The 18,208-nt window shown below is 45.4% G+C and overlaps 1 protein-coding gene across 1 annotated transcript in view; it reads right to left on the bottom strand.

Moving 5' to 3' along the window:
- Positions 1–413: 413 nt before the first annotated feature.
- ABHD12 (abhydrolase domain containing 12, lysophospholipase) overlaps positions 414–18,208 on the bottom strand; it is a 39,187-nt gene continuing 21,392 nt past the window's right edge. The window contains exons 3-13 of the mRNA XM_059840767.1: positions 16,107–16,212; positions 13,818–13,937; positions 10,944–10,974; positions 8,437–8,482; positions 7,117–7,246; positions 5,343–5,380; positions 5,079–5,158; positions 4,457–4,539; positions 3,678–3,756; positions 3,274–3,401; positions 414–2,355 (exon numbers count right to left, since the gene is read on the bottom strand). Coding sequence (XP_059696750.1) covers positions 2,316–2,355; positions 3,274–3,401; positions 3,678–3,756; positions 4,457–4,539; positions 5,079–5,158; positions 5,343–5,380; positions 7,117–7,246; positions 8,437–8,482; positions 10,944–10,974; positions 13,818–13,937; positions 16,107–16,212 — 881 coding nt within the window. The 3' untranslated portion in view covers positions 414–2,315. The remainder of the gene's footprint in view (positions 2,356–3,273; positions 3,402–3,677; positions 3,757–4,456; positions 4,540–5,078; positions 5,159–5,342; positions 5,381–7,116; positions 7,247–8,436; positions 8,483–10,943; positions 10,975–13,817; positions 13,938–16,106; positions 16,213–18,208) is intronic.

Raw genomic sequence — 18,208 nt, 5'->3', positions numbered from 1 at the left:
GCTTTGTGGTTTGTTGTCCCTTGAGCTGGCAGGGTGCTGGCAACACCATGGTGGGGCAACATGCCCAGGACAGCTGACTCCATGCACTGGGGTGGGGGTTAGTGTTGGGTTTGCCCTGCAAATGGCACACAGGGCTCCTGAACAAGAAGTCACACAAGCAATTCTCATCTTCCCCCTTCCCAGGGGAGAAGCATAGCCTCAGCTGCAGACAAACTACAGGCACAGACCCTCTGGCCTCCAGGAGAGTCTTTCCCCTAGAACTGGCAACAGCCACAAATATTTGCTCACTCCCAGCTGCAAGCTCACCTCCCACACACAACCCTACTGCAGCCCAGCCCCACACCTAGCTGACCTGCTCAGTGTGGGGAAAATGTCCCAAAAATTGCCAGGTAAGACTGATAAAACTAAAGTGATCAGCAGTCAATGCCTTTATTAAAACTACACCACTTTTAGATAAACATTTCAGTTTAAATTTCCAAGCGTATCACTGGGCTGCTAACAGGAATGGTGGTGGTGGGACCACCAAGAGCAGCAGTTCTCGTGCTGGACTCCCAGCTCTGTCCCAGCAGGAGGAAGGCAGCCAGCCAGGCCCCATCAGGCTGCACGTTGCCCCAAGCCAGCTGCCAGCAGCAGCATTGACTGGAATGTGTGTGTTACTCTCCAGAGCCAGGTAAGTATTTCTGTGTCAGTGCAATAAATTAAGGTTGCTGCACTCGTATTGTAGTGGCACAGCTACTTCATGAGTATCAGGGGTCAGAAACCTCAGGGACAACTGCACTAATGGCAGAAGAATCTTGGTACAAGAACAAGCTACTGTCTCTTTTGCAGCTAGTATGAGCCTGCAGCTATAACTCTGATGCATGCTGAGCATTTTATTACTACGCTGTACACCCCTGACCAGATCCTTGGGACAGCACAATTCCCTTTGAGCACTAGTGACTAAACCTACAGCACCTGGTACTGTCTGTATGGACTGACAAGGGGCAGGACCCCAGCAAGGCAGTGTGTCACTCACGCCTCTTTCAGTGCAGAGCTCTTCAGTGGCATAAACCAGCCCCGCTTCTAGCCCCGAGCAGGGCAAGGACATTCCCAGAACCTCCTCCTGTGGGAAAGGCTCGTTTCCACTTCTGCCTCCTGAACAATGGCTGTCAGAGGGGCTAAGATGTGCTACTGGAAATGCACAGAAGGCGGGGGGGGAGGAGAGATGGGGAATGACACCCCAGACTTATTTTTGCATCAAAAACTGTATCACTGCCTGCTTTTAACTACAGTGGAACAGCACTGCCACCAGGAGCAGGAAAACCTGACCCAAGGAGTTAAAAAGTAGTTGAGGGAAAAAAACCCCTTGCCCTTCTCACCAAAAAGCAGCACATGGCTGGCTGGGTTTGTACAGGGGTAATGGAAGACATCCATTCCAGCAGCCTGGGCACACACTGTCCATGGAAGAGGAGATCAAGCAAAAAAGTAATCTCTCAGTTTCTGGCTTAAACACCCACATCTGCAGTTTATATACAAGTCTCATTCCAATCCTAATAGGAATACTTGTGAAGAAGGGGAGGAGTTCTACAGAGGACAGCAGGGATGAGAACAAAAAATAATGTTCAGAAGGAAAAAGGTACAGGAAAGATAAAAGGGCACTAGCCTTTCCCATTAAATAGATGTTTCAAAAGGAAGAACAAAAAAAAAAATCTTTCATTTTATTTCCAAATGTGTGCAATTACCCCAACACTTGCAGCACATTGTGACTGAAGAGCTAAATAAAAATACCTCTCACTACCTGGATCCTCCATGTATTTGCAACCACTGATCAAAGAGGAAAGGCAAAACATGTATTTTCTAGAAAGAGAACACCTCAAACTCAAGCAAGACACCTGCGGTAAGGAGATGTGGCAAAAGCCATTTGCCTACAAATGTATCTCTACATGATCCAAAAACAGCAGCAGTGTTTAAAAGTGAAAGAATCATCCTTGGTCATGACACAGTGTCCTAGGAACATCTGTCCTCAGCAGTACCACGAGGGGTGGGCGAGGCTTTGCTGCGCTTACATTTTTCACCGTTTGGTACTGGCTCCTGGGCTGTTACCACCCCTCTGTCCAAGTCCAAAAAGAAGCCAAGAACTTCTTGGCTTCTTCTGCCGTTCCAGATGTTGATGCCAGAAGCTGGAGTTGCCAAGGGTGCACATCAGGACTGGAATGGGAATCCCTGACCTCCTCTAGTGCCAGGGATCGAAGAACGGCAGACTGACCCACAGGGAGCGGGGAGGAAAAAGAGAGAGGAAGGAAATGAAAATCTCTGTGCTGACAAGCAGACAGTCTTCAGTGATGATGCTCATGTTCAGATTTTCCCAGGAATTCCCTAGAAAAGGAAATGACAAAGCAGTGACACTTGGCTCTCCCATACTCTGGTGCATGCTACAGCCTACAGCCTGCAGGTCTTCCCATTCCCCTGGCAAACCCTGTGGCTGAGCATTTGCAGCTACAGGGAACAGCTTTGCTTTCACACCCATCACTGAAAGAGCCAAACTGAAGCAACCACTCTGCAAACAGCTCCTCCAGAGCATCCGGCTCACAGCAGAGATGAGCCAGATAGTGCTCCCAGATTTCTGTGGCTCCCCTTCCCAAAATCTGCTTTGCAAGGAGGTGGAGAGCTCTGACTCCTGTGCTAAGCCAGCCCCGGTGTAGCAGGCACAGGGTCTGCAAGGCCTCCCTGGTGGTCAGGTGCTTAAGACAAGAAATGCCTAGTCATAATGACTGGACCTAAGAAGCCCCTCTCCTGCCTCCAGACCCTTGTTATCTCTGTAAAATAATAAGTCACTTTTGCCTCAACCCTTACTGCTTCCCAAAATCTCCTGTACCCTATATAAACCCCTACTTCTGCCCAGTTCGGGAGAAGAGCTGTCACTGAGACCCTTTGCAGAAGCTGCCAATAAAGCCATCTCTGCAGAACCTCATACAGCGCTTCTCCTCTCTCTCCCTGCGTCTGCTGCTGAAGCACTTACCAAGCAAAGAGCTGAAAATCACTAATAAGCTGAGAATCACTAAAGAGCTGATCCCACTTAAGAACTGAGCTTGCTAAGACTGCCTGCGGCTCTAGAGCCTGCCTAAGGGGCCCAGACAGGTTGTGCTTAACTCAACTTTGCTGACTGGGACACCCACAGCAGCCGTTTTTGGGGAGACCCCAAAAACCCCAGAGCCACATCACCCCGTTATCTCCCCTGCTGTGGAGAGCAAAGGTGCCCAGCCCAGCCCAGCCCCGCCCCGGGAGCGCAGTTACCGCAGTATCCGAGGTAGCTCTGGACTCCTGTAGATGTACTTGTGCCGGTAGCCCAGGTCTGTGTGGAAGGGCACAAACTGCACCTTGTAGTCCCGGAAACTCCGCGACGTCGCTGCGATGTTGTAAAGCTGAACCCGAGGGGAGGCAGGTGAGGGACTCGTGTTAGTCCAGCCCAGCTCCCCCTGCCAAACCCACCGCCCCCTCAGGCATGGCTGAGGGGCCCTGGCTTGAGCAGCTGTGGTAGCTTCAGCCTCATTTCACCACTGATTTGCCACACTACAGGATCTGCAGTCCCTCTGGGCTATGTGTTTTACCCCTTCCCATTACTGACTTCTTGCCTGGCTGAGATGTTCTATCCACACCAGTTCCTCCCACCAGATCAGTTTGCAGAGCCACGTGTGTACCTTTTTTCCCAGATGAAATGGCACCACTGGATCATCCTCAGCATGAAGGATAAGCAGGGAGCAAGAAATGTATTTCACACTGTAAACCAGAAAACAATGTCACAAAGGCTCGCAGCAATCCCATCATCCTCTAACACCAACATGTGTACATTTTAATGAAAACTGTAATGACAAGCATGTCCTGTGGGTTATTAAGTAGAATTTAAAACCTTATCTGGGCACCATTCATTTGATCTGTAGAAAACTTACCAGTGAAAGACATGCTTATAAAATTTTCTTGCTGCTTAGACCAGAGAAATGTGGCTCACTCCACTGTAAATCATCACCCCCCTTCTCCCCAGGTCTGGTTTGGTTTCAATACTGGAAACTCACAAATGCTCAGGCTCTTCAATGAAAGACTCAGTGAAAGGAGACAATGGGATTACAGGAAAGGTGGCTTAGGCAAATACACAGCAAAGAAATCTTCCCAAACCTTCCACGTTCCAATGCTACTGCTTAATATGTAAGGTACACTTGAAAAGCATAAATGGCATGAACCAAATCAGCATATCCCTGAGTAGTCTCTGCTCTCTCTGTTGCATCTGTCCTTACTATGAACAATTAAAAAAGACAGAGCTCCACTGTGCTGCTCTCAAGGCTGTGAGAGTAACTGAAATCACTCCAGTAAGAGCAATGCAGCAACAAAAAAAAATCAGAGAGCCGTCTCATGTCTATCCTCATTGATGCTTGCCATGGCTTACTGCAGCCACAGCTGAAACCCCAGCAAAGAGGGAACTCACTTCTCATCGTTTGCAAATTTAATTCCACTTGTTGTGATGGGGTCAAGGAAGAACCAGTCAAATCCAGGGAAGTATCTGTATATCTGAGAGGAAAAATGTGCATTAGTGGCAGGCACCAGCAGGCCATTGGTACAAAGAGCACTAACAGGGCAAGCCACTGCCATCCCATAACATCCCTTGGCTGCTGACCAAGCTCTTTGCAGTAAGACTGCCCCTGTTTACACCAGCATTATTTTTCCTCCCCTTTTTCAGGCCTATCTTACCAGCCTGCTCAGGAGCAGGCCCTGTGTGTGCTTGCATGGCCAAAGTCTCCAAGTATCATGCAGGACTGCTGGCAGTTCTTCCTGGAAGAGCTTTATTCCAGGACACCTCACCAGCCTGGCTGTATCCAAGGCCTGGACTGGGTGTGTGCTCAGTTCAGAGCCAGTTCATTCCCATGCTGGACACATGGCTCTGACCCTGCCCCTTGTGTGTTCCCAGCAGGTGTCTCCAGTGCAGTTCTCTACCCCCAATGTTTACAGATACCACAAGTCATGCAGTTAGCTCAGCTCCAGCACTTCTGAAGGTTCATTTCCATGCAGACAATTCCATGCCACCAGTGTGAGTGTCACTGTGTACTTGCCACAGAAAAGGGATGACTCCGCGCCTCCTCCCGTATGTTGGTGAATGGAGATTCCAGGATCAGGGCATCCGGGGGCGTTTCTGAAAAACCAAAGGCAATGTGCTGAAATGCAGGGCTGCAGACTGCCAGCAAGGTCAGGCTCTGCCTCTTGAGAGCAGCTGCCACCACAGTGCACCAAGGACAGCTCTGCCAGTGCCCCAAATGTCTGTGGGAATCTGGGACAGCAGCAGGCTGCCAGGAAGCACATCCACGTGTCACACTCACCTCTCTCGCAGAGGCGCCGCACCAGGTTTGTTGCAACTCTGGAAAGAAGAAGGAGCATCGAGTTGGCATAGACCCTCTGCAGAGCAGCAGCTCCAGAGGTGGCACAGGTACAACTCTGTAGCCCCTAATTTCTCCTCACAGAGAAAAGCAAGGCACAATTCTTCCCAAGAATATTCTTATCCTATTTGCTGTGCCTGTGTTTGTGCAAAAGAAGAATGCAATATGGAGACTGTTTACCCAAAGTGATGGTGTTTTGTTTCCTTGTGTGTGTGTGTGTCGGGACTGTCACCTGACAGTCACGGGTTCTGTGCAGTTGAGTGCTTGGCAGATTCAGTTTAGATGTAATGTAATCTAAGATAGAATAATACAGTATAATAAAGTAATTAATTAGCCTTCTGATAAGATGGAGTCAGATGCATCATTTTCTCCCCTCACTGGGGGATCCCTGTAAATTGATACAACTCCACAGCCACAAGGTCCATTCTGCACACCACTCGAGGTCTGGCAGCTGGCCCACGGTGACCTGTGTCCCCACGTACCCGACTGCCCCAAGTGACATCAGGGGCCAGTGTTCAAGTGAACAAGTCCAAGGAAGAAACACACCAGGCAGCCCCTTGGCTGGACTCCTTTCAGGTGGCTCTCAGGCTCCCAGCACACCCTCAGCAGTGCGACACAGCCTCCTGCCTCCAGACCACAAGGGCTGAGCAAGCAAGAGGGGAACAGGGGTGTAGGCAGAGGTTCCAGGCAGCTGGAGTGCAGCATCCCAGGGCTACACTGCTTCCCTAACTGGGACAGAAAGCAGCAAGGTCTCCCCTATGCATCACCTTAATGAGACAGGGATATTTCCAAAGTTGCCAAGTCCTCCAAGCACAGAGCATTTCACAAACCTTGAACTCCAGACTGGCTGTGGTCACTAGAGAACTCAGCTGGGGACCAGTCTCAGGACACTCTGACTGCAGTGCTGGGAAACATCACAAGCATGCTCTGACCCAGAAAGGGATTCTGAACAGGGCAAAAAATATAGAGGGCAAGCCAAGAAAAAGTCTTTGTCTTCTCTCAAACTAAGCAGGGTGTTTAGTGTCACAGCAATGAAGAGCCACTTCCCTGAAATACCTCCCTGTCCTAGCATGTGTTTCACAGCCTTTGTGGTCCCACAGTTTATCTGTACACAGCTCAACTCAAAGGTAACTCTTGTGCTTGCTCTCTACTCCTCCACCAATCACAAGGGTAAGAGCATGTGGTGCTGAACATTACTTGCCTCCAGACAACCATGGAAAGGGAGGAAGCAGGAAATGAAAGTTAAAAACATGAAGGCAAAGGCACTTGACACCTTGAACTTCCATGCAAATGTCTGAGGTGGCCAGCAGCACAGTCATGCAAGCACCTGCCCAAGCACTGATTACACACAGCACGTTCATCAGGACAGGAGGAAACCTTTTGAAAGCATAAGGCACACACGAGCATGGCTGGTCTGAGACACTTTTAGAATACCACAGAAGTCTGATGCTTTGCTCTGAAAGACAATCTGCAATCTATTATTCTAAGTGTCTTCTAGTGTGAACCCTGTGGACAATGAAGGTTCAAGATCCATTCACTGTAGCCCTTCTCACTCTGTACAGTGCAAAGGGGGAAGCCACCCTCCAGAAATTATGCCACAGGTGCCAAGCCAAGCCAGCCCAGGGATTATTGCAAAACAACACCTTCATCCAAGGTCAGTGCCTAATGTTCTTTAGAAGCTGCTTCTTTAGAAGTGCCACTAAGATTAGATGCTTACCCTGTGCCCAGGGAGTGTCCCCAAATATAGACAGGGTTGTCTCCGCTCCGGGCTTTTATCCAGTCGAAGACATGAAGGGCGTCGTAGGTCATTCCCCTCTCTGAAGGGCTGCCTATTGAGTCACCCCAGCCTGGAACACAAAGAGTCCTGCTGAGAATCGCTCAAACTGCTCAGCAGAACCAGCCAGCTCCTCCCATGCAGCCCATCTGCAACTGCAAAGGGGCCTGGGACATGGGTGCTTGCTGTTCACGTCACTGTGCACCTCTATGACTTGGGGCTGAAAGCCCTGGTAGAATCACAGTCATTTAATCCAGGTGACTGCTGTCTGCCAAGGTGGTTTTGTGGATTTAGTCAACAGCAAAACCAAAGATTGGATCTCAAACATTGCTACAACAGCATTCTTGCAGGTACCCACCTGCAACAGCTCAGCTCCCAAACCTTCCCTGCTTCTGCATGCATGTAACTAATTTGTAAGTGGAGTCTCTGACAGCACAGGATTGGATGCTTAGGGCCAAAACCCAATCGTGTCTCATGGAGCTTTTGCAACATCAGTTTGTCTGTGCTGTTCAATCACTGCCCTCCAGCAATTTTCCACCCTCCTGACTGTTCTGGCTCCATCACTATTGCAGCACAGCCACACACTGTATGCTCTTAGCAGCCAGCACCCCACATCCCTCCTGATTCCCAATAAGCAGCCGGAGAAGCAGCTGCCAGCAGGACTGAAAAACAGGGCAAGCTCCTACAAATAAACTTCTCCCAGGTGTCTTCTTGATAAAAACGCAATGGATTAATTTCTTTCCTGTATCTGCAGTGGCATTACACTGCAGCCATGACTTAAATACTAAGAAGGTAAAAAAGGAGCAGTAGATGCCTGACTGCTGGTGCAGAGGGGCAAAGCAGTCATGGCTTCTGCCAAGTATTGTTAGCAAATCATTTACTCCGTCTTATCTCATCTATGAGCTTTTAGCAGGAAGTAAGTGCAAGTTCAGTTCCCTGGGTGACCTTAGGAAAGTCAACTAGATCTTATCCAAAAGGACTACACCCAGGGAAGCCCCCAGCTTCCATATGTGCACTTAAGTGGATGCTGTGACAGCCTGGCTCACTCTGCTTCTCAGCTCCCAAATCAACAAGCCCTGCGCACGAGGACAGACAGGAGCCACAGCCCACCCAGCTGGGCATCAGGAAGCACTGCTGCACAGGAAGGCACTGGAAAGAAATTTCTGGAAGTTCTCTAGATAGCCATGAGAGGGGAAAAAAGAGAAGCAATAAGCACACCTAATGAGCTGTCACAGCAAGGGTTTGTAGAAGAAGCCCACATACCTCGATAGTCAAACGTCACCACGTGGTACCCCAGGGAGCTGAGAACCTGGAAGGCAGAGAAACACTCAGAACCCATTACAGAGTCTTGCACACCTGCCACGCTCCTGCGTCAGGCAGGAGTGCAGGCATTCATTGTATAAAATTATTGACATGTTAAATGGCCAATTTACAGCTTTTCAATATAGCAGGCACAGAGCTTTCCAAACACTAATCTCAGCCCACTGGTTTTACTCCATTTGTTTCCTGGACCCCATATCAAGCCACCTAAGATGTTGATTATTCCTTCAACAGCTTTGACCTTAAGATCTGCAAATATCCTACTGTTTCCCCTAGAAAAACTTTCCTGTTTTCCAGTGAAAGAGTACAACTGCTACAATTATATTACTCAAACTGGCATAAATGTAAGAATAACATATAGGAGCTTGTGGCAGAAGGCTTAAATGTATAGTTCAAAATGTGCAGTTGCTCTCTTATAAATATTCATGTTATAGGCAATGGTAATCCTAACAAAATCTGTTAAAAGTAAGTAAAACCACTCAATGTTAGACCAACTTGCTTGGGAAAAGTGCCTTGGTAAAACCAATACAAGCATTCCAAGCTACCACTGCTTGATATGAACCTAACAGCTCAGTGGTAGACAAAAAAAAAAAAATCAACAAAAAGTTACAAAATTATTAAAATGTTTCTCTTGTGGTCTATGTATGATACATGATTTTTAAAAAAGCAACATTATTATTAAGCTATACTCTAAAGAGGAAATAAAAAATCAACACCTTTCTAGTGGTACTGGGACTATTGTAGTCTACAAATGAAATTATTTGTAGTCTACAAATGAAATTACACCTGTCAACTGAGCATTATTTACAGCACAATTTTAAGAGATTACATATATTGTGTAGATTTATAAACAATTAAACATTTCACAACCACTTTGAGGCACACAGTATCAAGTGGAGCTCACACAGACAACTGGGACCTGACTGGAAAAGGAGAGAGCACTTCCATTGTCCCACCAGACCAATCAGATGCTGCAAGACAGCTGTTTCCAATGGAATCACTACATGACATTTTTATATGCTCACTCATACATTGAATTCCCTGACTAGACATGCAGAAGATGAAGTTTCTTCCTGAAAAGTTTGGTTTTTATCTTTACAATGTGATTTTACTGCTAAGATATCATATACAATCTCACCCTGTTCCAGGCCATTAAAATTATTTAATCTGTTGAGAGTTCACCTGTCTTCTATACATGTTTTATGTGTTGGCTGCATTGAAGGCCAGCAAAAAGGAGAGCATCCCAAACTGGTTCATTCTGCTGGAATAAACACAAACCTGCAGTTTCTGGAGTGGTTCTGCTAAGCCCATGTGTGTGCTCACTGACTGAAAAAGGCAAACTAAGCAGCTTGTCTGGATATTCTCAGAAGCAAAGAATACCAGACCCAGGAACAGAAACCCTGGGTTTTGGTAAACTGTGTTCTCTGAATATGTACACAAACACACCAAGTCTGTATATTCAGAAGCACTGCTGTTCTTGTCCATCAAAATCAAAACCAACTCCTCTGCCTGTCTTGGCCAGCAAAAAATGCATCACAGCACAGGCTGGTTCCAAGAAAAATGACAAAACCAATCACCATACATGAGAGTCTCTTCAACCCATTTTCTGCAAAATAGCTAATCTCTTTTTTTTCTTAAAGGAAATGAAGTGTCACCTGCCTTCTTGGGGTTGCTAAACACTATTTCCTAAGAAATCTGAATTTAAAAGATTTTGCAGCAGGGGATCTTGCATTGAATTGCAATAAAGTGTGCCAACATTGACAGGAATAAAGAGAAGAACAGACTCAGACCTCTCTGAAATGAACCAACAAAAACAATTATGTCTCTTTTAGAAACATGTGATATGAGACCAAGAAATTATGTGTGGGAATTTCAGCCAAAAGCGTTTAATAAAGTAAATTACCCCAAAAATCACTAGACAAAACACTCAAATCAGCCGTGTTCTCATTTAACTCACACCATAGTACTACACCTGGGGAATTCATGAGGTTTTCTACAAAACCTTCTGCTCTTGAGATGGCACCACTCCTACAAATGCACTGTGCCTTGAGTAAAGCGGAAATCCAGGCTGAATGCTCTTAAATGGTTCCTTAAATTAGTACACTAATCAATCAAATTGGGGCTGTAATTAAATAAAACTTTTGATTTTTCCCAGAAACTGTGTTGGTTAGCTCAGCTGGAGCTGGCAGTTAGCAACAGCACATAAAAGACCTTTCACACATCTTTGAAGACGGGAGAAGTGTGCTTGCTCACAGCTTACAGAGTCTTTTCCTTTACAGGCTTCCTCTTGGAAGGACACAGAGCTCCAAGGGCTGTGCCTGCTGGCAGTGGGCTGTTTGAGCAGTCCTCTCAGCTGTGTGCACACCTGAGGTGTTAATGCAGCTGCCACCCACCCTCCAGCTCTTTGGAAAGCTGTTTGGACAATCTCCTTTTACAAGGCAGTCACTTACCTTGTAAAGCTCCACCCGGTGATCCCCTCCTCTGGCAAGAGCGATAGATGAAGAAAAAAGGAGAGGAAAAAAAAAAAAGAAAAACATAAAGAAACAAACACCAAAAAAAACTCCCAAACCAACCAAATTTGAGCATTTAAGTTTCCAGAAACATATTTCCTAACTGCCTCAGGCAATCTAACAAAAACATGCCAAAAATAAGAAACACCATAAATGCTTTGTCACAGGCTTCAAGGAGGCAGCCAGGCTTTGTTGAGCTATGCAGGACATAATTTTGAAGTCAACTTCTCCATGTAAATCTTGCCTCACAGCAGGTAAAAATGAACTTTTCAACCCACCCAGCTGCCTGCCTTTTCCAAAGCCTGTCCAGAACAGCCTGTCCCTTTTTGCTCTGCCTACCCCGATCTCTTGCCACAAGAGCTGCCCCAGCCAGTAGCCCTGACTCTCAAAAGTTTGATGCTCCCAGCAGAAATCATGACATTAAGCCAAGCAGGTGGCCCTTAGATTTTCTCACCTGGCTCCAAGCATAGGGAAAGAAAGGACATGTGCAAAAACGTGAGCAGAGAAAAGCAGAACTGAAAACTGTAAAGTCCAGGGGAAGAATCTGCTTTTATTTATAAATATAAACTGAAACCTAGACTATGGAAAGGAATATGAGTGTGCCATTACATACCTTAAAATATATGCACAACATGATATGGCTAATCCATACTCAAACTTCAGTCTAGAATTGGCATTATAGAAAATGGACTCTTGCACTTATGAAAACTCCAGAAACTTCATACTATGACTGGCTTGGTCAGGGCAGCCTCTAAACCAAAATGCCATATCTCCCTCTAAGAACACATGCACTAGCCAGCCAAAAGCTGTCAGCTCCAACCATGCTAGAAAATACCTAATCCAGTCAAAAACACTCAGGGCAAAATGCAAGGGGTTGCTTGTAAGTCATTTTGAATCATACAAGCCTGAAGATGATGATCCACTTGCTTGAAAAGTCACCTTTCACATGCACACCTTTGTGCTTTTTCATGCTTTCCTTGAAGGGCAACAGAGGAATTTTTTCTAAGGGGATTGAGTACACAACATTTTTGCCTCAGCCCCAGATCACTCAAGTCAAACCAGGAAGCCAAGGCAGTGCCTTTTACTCATGGCTGATGCAGCCTGCAGCAGTAAAGCAGCCCTGGGACAGGCACTGAATGTGCAGCACAGAAACAAACATACAGCGACGCACTTTAAATGTGAAATGGCAAAGCCAAGACACCTCCAGCTCCTCCAGAGCACAGAGTGAAATGGGAAATGTGTAACTGATCCCTAGCTCAGTCCCTTATCCCAGCAGCACATGGGGGAGTTGAGAAGGAAATCTAATCAATACACAAGAAGCAGAGATACTGGCCCCAAACAGCCACAATTAAGCTGCAGAACAGCTTCCCTTAGTATCATTTGCTACACCCAATCAGGGCAAAAAAATAAAAAAAAGTGAAGAAATATTTGAAAAACAATGCAACAATTTGATTAAACCTTGCAATGCATCAGCACAAGAAGGCAAGGGCAGTTTGCAAAAACCCATCTGTTCATGCATTTCCTGGGTTGCAGCACACACCTTCCACACTGTGCCCTTGTGCCAAGAAAAGCACAGTGCTGAGACAAGAACTGGTGTGAAAAATGTTCTTGTGATGGAGAGGCTAACAAACCTTCACTACCAGCACAGCTAAAACTGCTTTACTTTACATCATGGAACTTGCTTTCCTGCAATGTTGCTGCTCTTGCAGAGTATCTCTGGGCAGACATCAGCTTCAAAAGAACATGCAATCAAGAAAAAACATCTCAAGAACTGGCACTCAAAATTCAGCAGGGGATTGGTACTCTTTTGTAAAATGTATATTTTTAAGAGAAAGGACAGTGTTCTAATAAACAAACCAAAGCACTGTAACATGTGGAGAGGTGGCAGGAAGAACATGATCCTGAAAAATATCTTCACACTGCATTAATGGTTTTTAGTATCCAGCAGCAAAGTACAGAGAACTGATCTGCTACTTTAGCCAATAAACAGTCAACTATAAAATTACAAGTTTTAGAAGGGTTCCTGGTCCAGACAAATGTCCTGGACAGATGCAATAATGAAACAAGATTAGCACATAACCTTCCTCTTTCCTTCTGATTTTCCTTCCTCAGAACGTGTTAATTACTAAAATAAACTCACAAACGGAACTGAAGGTTTATTTAATGCCTGTGAGTCACATATAGAGAAGCACTAGTACCATCCCCTGTATCAATTAAGAAAATTTCTGTACTATACAGAAAAGAAGTGCTTTCCACCACCTGATTCAGGAAGGGTCACAGCCTCCTGGCTTCTAGCAGAGGATACAAAGGTAAACCATAATATCAGATATCTCTGATAACTGCAATAAATCCATTCCCACAATCAGCAATGGAGAGGGATCATTCCATAAAATGTATGTGCCTTCTTTTAAAAGAAGCATTGCACTAATTTTAGATTTTATTTTGGTTTTAACCATAGAATAGTTCGGGCTGGAAGAGACCTTCAAAGGCCATCTAGTCCAAATCCCCTGCAACGAGCAGGGACATCTTCAACTAGATCAGTTTGCTCAGACCCCCATCCAGCCCGACCTTGAATGTTTCCAGGGGTGCTGTCTCTCTGGGCAACCTGTTCCAGTGTTTGATCACCACCCTCAGTGTGAACAATTTCTTCCCTGTATTTGATCTAAATCAACCCTCTTTTAGTTTAAAACCATTATTCCTTGTCCTATCACTACAGCCCCTAAGGAGTTTTTCTTGTCTTTCTGAAGGTGCTGAAGCTGTGACAAGCCAGGAAAACACATCCTGAAACAAAGCCATCAGTGTTTTGTGCCTTACCTTGTTCCTGCATTGCCGTGCAGGTAAAGGATTACAGGGTGGGTGGAGCCCAAAGCCTCTTCAAACCACAGCTGGTCCTTCCCTCGGGCATTCTTCCATAAGGCTGCAGGGACTGTGTGCCTGTGAACAGAAGGAAAATCTGCACTGTCCTGCTGCTCCTCGACACTCAAGAGTCTGCCACTTGAACTCTGAGATTTTCTGTTCAACTGTTTCACTCAGGATTACACACCTCACACACACTGTTCATAAAACTGTCCTGATTAGCTGACAAATGGTCAAATTGTAAAGGCAGTGGCTAACTCATTTCTACATTTTCACCTCCATCACCACTGCCTTTAAAATCTAGGGCTGTCTGTGCAAGGCATTGAACTTCAAAGGCACTTTGAATTGCTGAACTTCCTGCTGTTCTGGCAAAATAATCACAGTTCCTCAGCTTTTATGGCACTTAATTACTCCAATTAACATACTTATATACCATAAACAAGATTCACTGCTAGGTCAGCAGATGTACAGAATAATCAAAGGCAGTTGGGCTTGGAAAGAATGTTCAGTGATTAAGAGGCATATCTGACTTCCCAGCCAATCTGAGGAAAAGGAGGAGCCCAGGCTCTGAGGAGAAGATAAAATGTTTTGTTTTCAGGCACAAGGTTCTTGAAGGTGTAACAATTTAGCTGAAAAAGTTACAATCTACAAGAGGCAGGAATTTTTAACTCACAGCTGTTCTTCTGCAGATAATGTACCTAGGTGGCCTGTGAGACAAAATTCAACACTGGTGGAACAGACAGAGGAATGACAGACTGAACAGAAGGTAGGCAATTAAACTGGATAATTAGAATACAAACACAGAGCAAGTACATGCCCACAACCATTTGAGTTGTTGAGAAGGGGGCTGGCTTACAGCCATCAGAGTAACTGAAGTACTCACATGCCTTTTTACCTGAAAGGCAGACAAGCTTGCACCTACCACAACAACCCTCCCCAGATGTAAAGCTCAGAGCACAAACTAACAGGGGGAAAGCAGTGTCAAAAGCCAATTTGCTTGCATGCAGCCAGCAGACACCAAGGTCTTGAGTAGGTAAAAAAACCTCAGTTACTGTGAGACTCAAAAATTCAACTGTTCCGCCCCAAGACTTTTGCAAACTTACAAACAAAGCAGGCTGAGGATTTGGATTCACAAATGTACCAAACACAAGACCTTGCACTGGCTTTTAAAAGCAAGGTTCCAAACTTTTGTGAAAATCTTCCATAAATACACAGATAAATGACAGCCTCTGAATTGCCAGCACAAGCTGGAAGTTCTGTTTTAGCAAAAATACATAGTACACTTGCAAGGGAAACAAAATACAGATTTCAAGACTGCAATAAAAACTTATTTAACAGCTTAACAGGTAGAATTTTAATTGTTCAAGTGAAGAATCAAACAACAATTTACCAGCCTATCCTGGAAAGACTGAAGTTTTCAAGTTCCTAAACGTATCTTTCACTAAAATTTACTTAAAGGAAAGAAAATGTCCTAATGATAATGATAAGAAGATCTCTATCCCATTTAAAGGTTATGTACCCAGTGAAGAGAAAATCTCTACTGCATTAAAGGACACATCTAAGTTGCACACACAACTGAAAACTCCAAATCCTGCACTTCACAGCCTGAACATCACTGTCGGTACCAAGGGAACTCCCCCTTCCCTCCAGACCTCACACAATCCAGGGTAACAAGGAGCTAAAATGAATTGTCCTTACCTGGGACCAGAAAATCATCATTGAGAGAAAGAAATGACAAATGAGCTCTGACACTGTCACTTGTTTTGTGAAGAGTGTAAACTGTGTGTTCTGTTCTCACCCACTCTCCAAATCTTACATATGTTTTAGGAGCAGAATTTTCTTCCTCCTACTCTGAACACTTTGATCTGTTTTCCTATCTTCCCCCACATGTATTTTGCACAACAAAATACAAATCAGAGTTGAATGACAAAACATCTAACTCCATGGGTCTGGCCTGATCTGGAGGCAGGATCTTTGTAGTGATGCAGACCTTTAACCTTTATAATTCCAGATTTTGATAGTTCTATGAATGCACAGGTTGTCTGTGTTTTGTGCATTACTGATCCTAGCTCAGAAGAGCCCCAGAGATTTGCATACTTTTCAACATGAACTCGGTCACTTGGCAGAGGAAAACACAAACATCCACAAATGAGAGCATGCACAGCAAAAAGACTGAATAGGCAACATCTAGAACAAAGAGAAGGATAAAGATGCATGGCACATACTGCACAGAACTGGATTCCTTACCAGACTCCAATGGTTACATCCTCCTCTGGCTGCAAATAATAATTACAGGTGTGGTTTAAACCTTGATCCTGTGGTCTTTTCAAGTCAATGAAATATGGGACCCTCACTGAAATGAAAAGAGAGAAAAAAAAAAAAAAGAAACATTTTAATTTTAATTTGTTTTCTTACAAAACTGCTTAACCAAAGCACTGGAGAGTTGTACTAGCTGGTCCACTGTGCTGGGAAGACTTTTTTGTGTAAAAGGATGAATTCACTACAGCTGTGATTTAAAACATGAACAGCAAAGAGAGCAAGGTAAGAAGACACAGGCAACCACCAAAGAAACAGGGAACAGGCTAAAATTAAGAGAAAGTGGGGAAGACAAAGCTTCCTTTGACAAACATTCAACCATCTCTGTCCAGTCTGCTTTATAAACCTCTGCTGCACCAGAGCATGGGTGAGATGATCTGGACTCAGTCCTTTCCCATAAAATGGAACTCCACTACAGCAAAACCAGGAAGTCTGTCTCCTTGAGATTTGGTGGTACAGCAATTAACACACCAAAGCTTTTGTGCTATTGACACAAAAAGAAATACTGATAAAGGTGACAGCCCAATCTCACTTCATTTACCCTCTCAAAAACTATTAAACTTCACATAGACTTAAAAACCAATGCAGACAACAGCCAATGTTAACCTGACAAATGTGGGCCCTCAGACTGCAAATCTTTATCTGTGCAAGTGTCTGCTCTTATGCAAAAGCACATGGGAGAGCCCCAGAGAAGCCATGCATGGCAGCACCATCTGCTGCATCTCATGAGGGCTGTGGATCCTCCAAGAGAACTGCAGGTTCTGCAGTTGAGGTCTGGACAGGCACACAAGTCACTTCCACCAGTGCTCTGGGAAAATCATGCAACTTCTCTGTGCCTTTGTGGTGGTCTAACATCAGCCAGAAATTCAGATCCTTTGTGTCCCTAAGTCCAGAACCCCAGGGGTTGCCCTGGAGTCTCTCCAGGTACCTTTTGCTGGAGACTCCAGGAAGGACCATCCTCCCAGCAGCAGAGCATGGTTTTACATCCTGTCCTGTCCTGCCTGGCCCAAGAGCTACTGCATGGGCAGTCTCCTGTTTGATCTGTTCAAAGGCTTCCTGTTGTTCAGGGCTCCATTTGGAACCATTCTTCTTCCATGTCACAAGACAGAGAGCTTAGAGTCTGGCTGTCCTCTGGGATATACATCTCCCAAAAACCCAAAGCTCCTAGGAAAGTTGTGTTTCCTTCTTGCTGGTTGGTGGGGACATGGCTGCTATTCTGTTGACCATGTCCATTGGGATGTGATGATGTCCATCTTGCCTCCAAAAAACTGAATTTCCTGGGCAGGTCCCCTGACCTTACTCTGTTTTGTGGCAAAGTTTTATTCAGGAGGATCTGGATTATCTGCTGCCTTTTGTCAAAAACTTTCCCTCTGTATTGTCCCCAATGATCATGTCATCACTGTACTGCAAGTGTTCTGGAACCTCATCCTTTTCCAGGGCAGTCGGGATCAGTCCATGATCACTCCAAATAGTGAGACTGTTTTCACCCCTGGGGCAGTCAATTCCAGGTGTACACCTCTGCAGGTAAAAGCAAACTGTGGCCTATGTTCTGGTACTGAAGGAATGAAGAAAATTACATTATGGTGGCATCACTGGCATTTTACCACCATGGCAGGTCAAACCACAGAGTGCCTCATGGTGTGAACCCTCCCTCCCAAGCAAGAGCCTGCCCCCAACAGCAGAGACTCTGCTCTGTATTGGCAGGACATGGGACATTCCCTCCTTGAATTCCTAGTGGTCCTCTTTAATTTGGTCCTCTTCAATTTCTTTTCTAACTTAAACTTTTAATTCCTTGGGCAGTCTTTTCACAGATGAGACTCAGGCCCATACCAGGGAGGAGATGGTTTCCTCATACAGCAGGAGTCTGGGAAGCAAGCTTGTCCCCCTTTTGGTCTCCTCTTTTCCACAACATCAGTGCCAGTGAGCTGACACATGACACTGGTGTGCTCCACAGGAACTTCCAACACATGGTTTGAGTACACTGGATGTCATTTGGGTTTGCAAGGAACTGTTCCTTCTTTGAATCCTTACAG

This window comes from Haemorhous mexicanus, chromosome 3, assembly GCF_027477595.1.
Source record: "Haemorhous mexicanus isolate bHaeMex1 chromosome 3, bHaeMex1.pri, whole genome shotgun sequence".
Taxonomy (NCBI): Eukaryota; Metazoa; Chordata; class Aves; order Passeriformes; family Fringillidae; genus Haemorhous; species Haemorhous mexicanus.
Note: the sequence above shows the minus strand (reverse complement) of the source record. Positions and strands in the feature narration are given on the sequence as shown.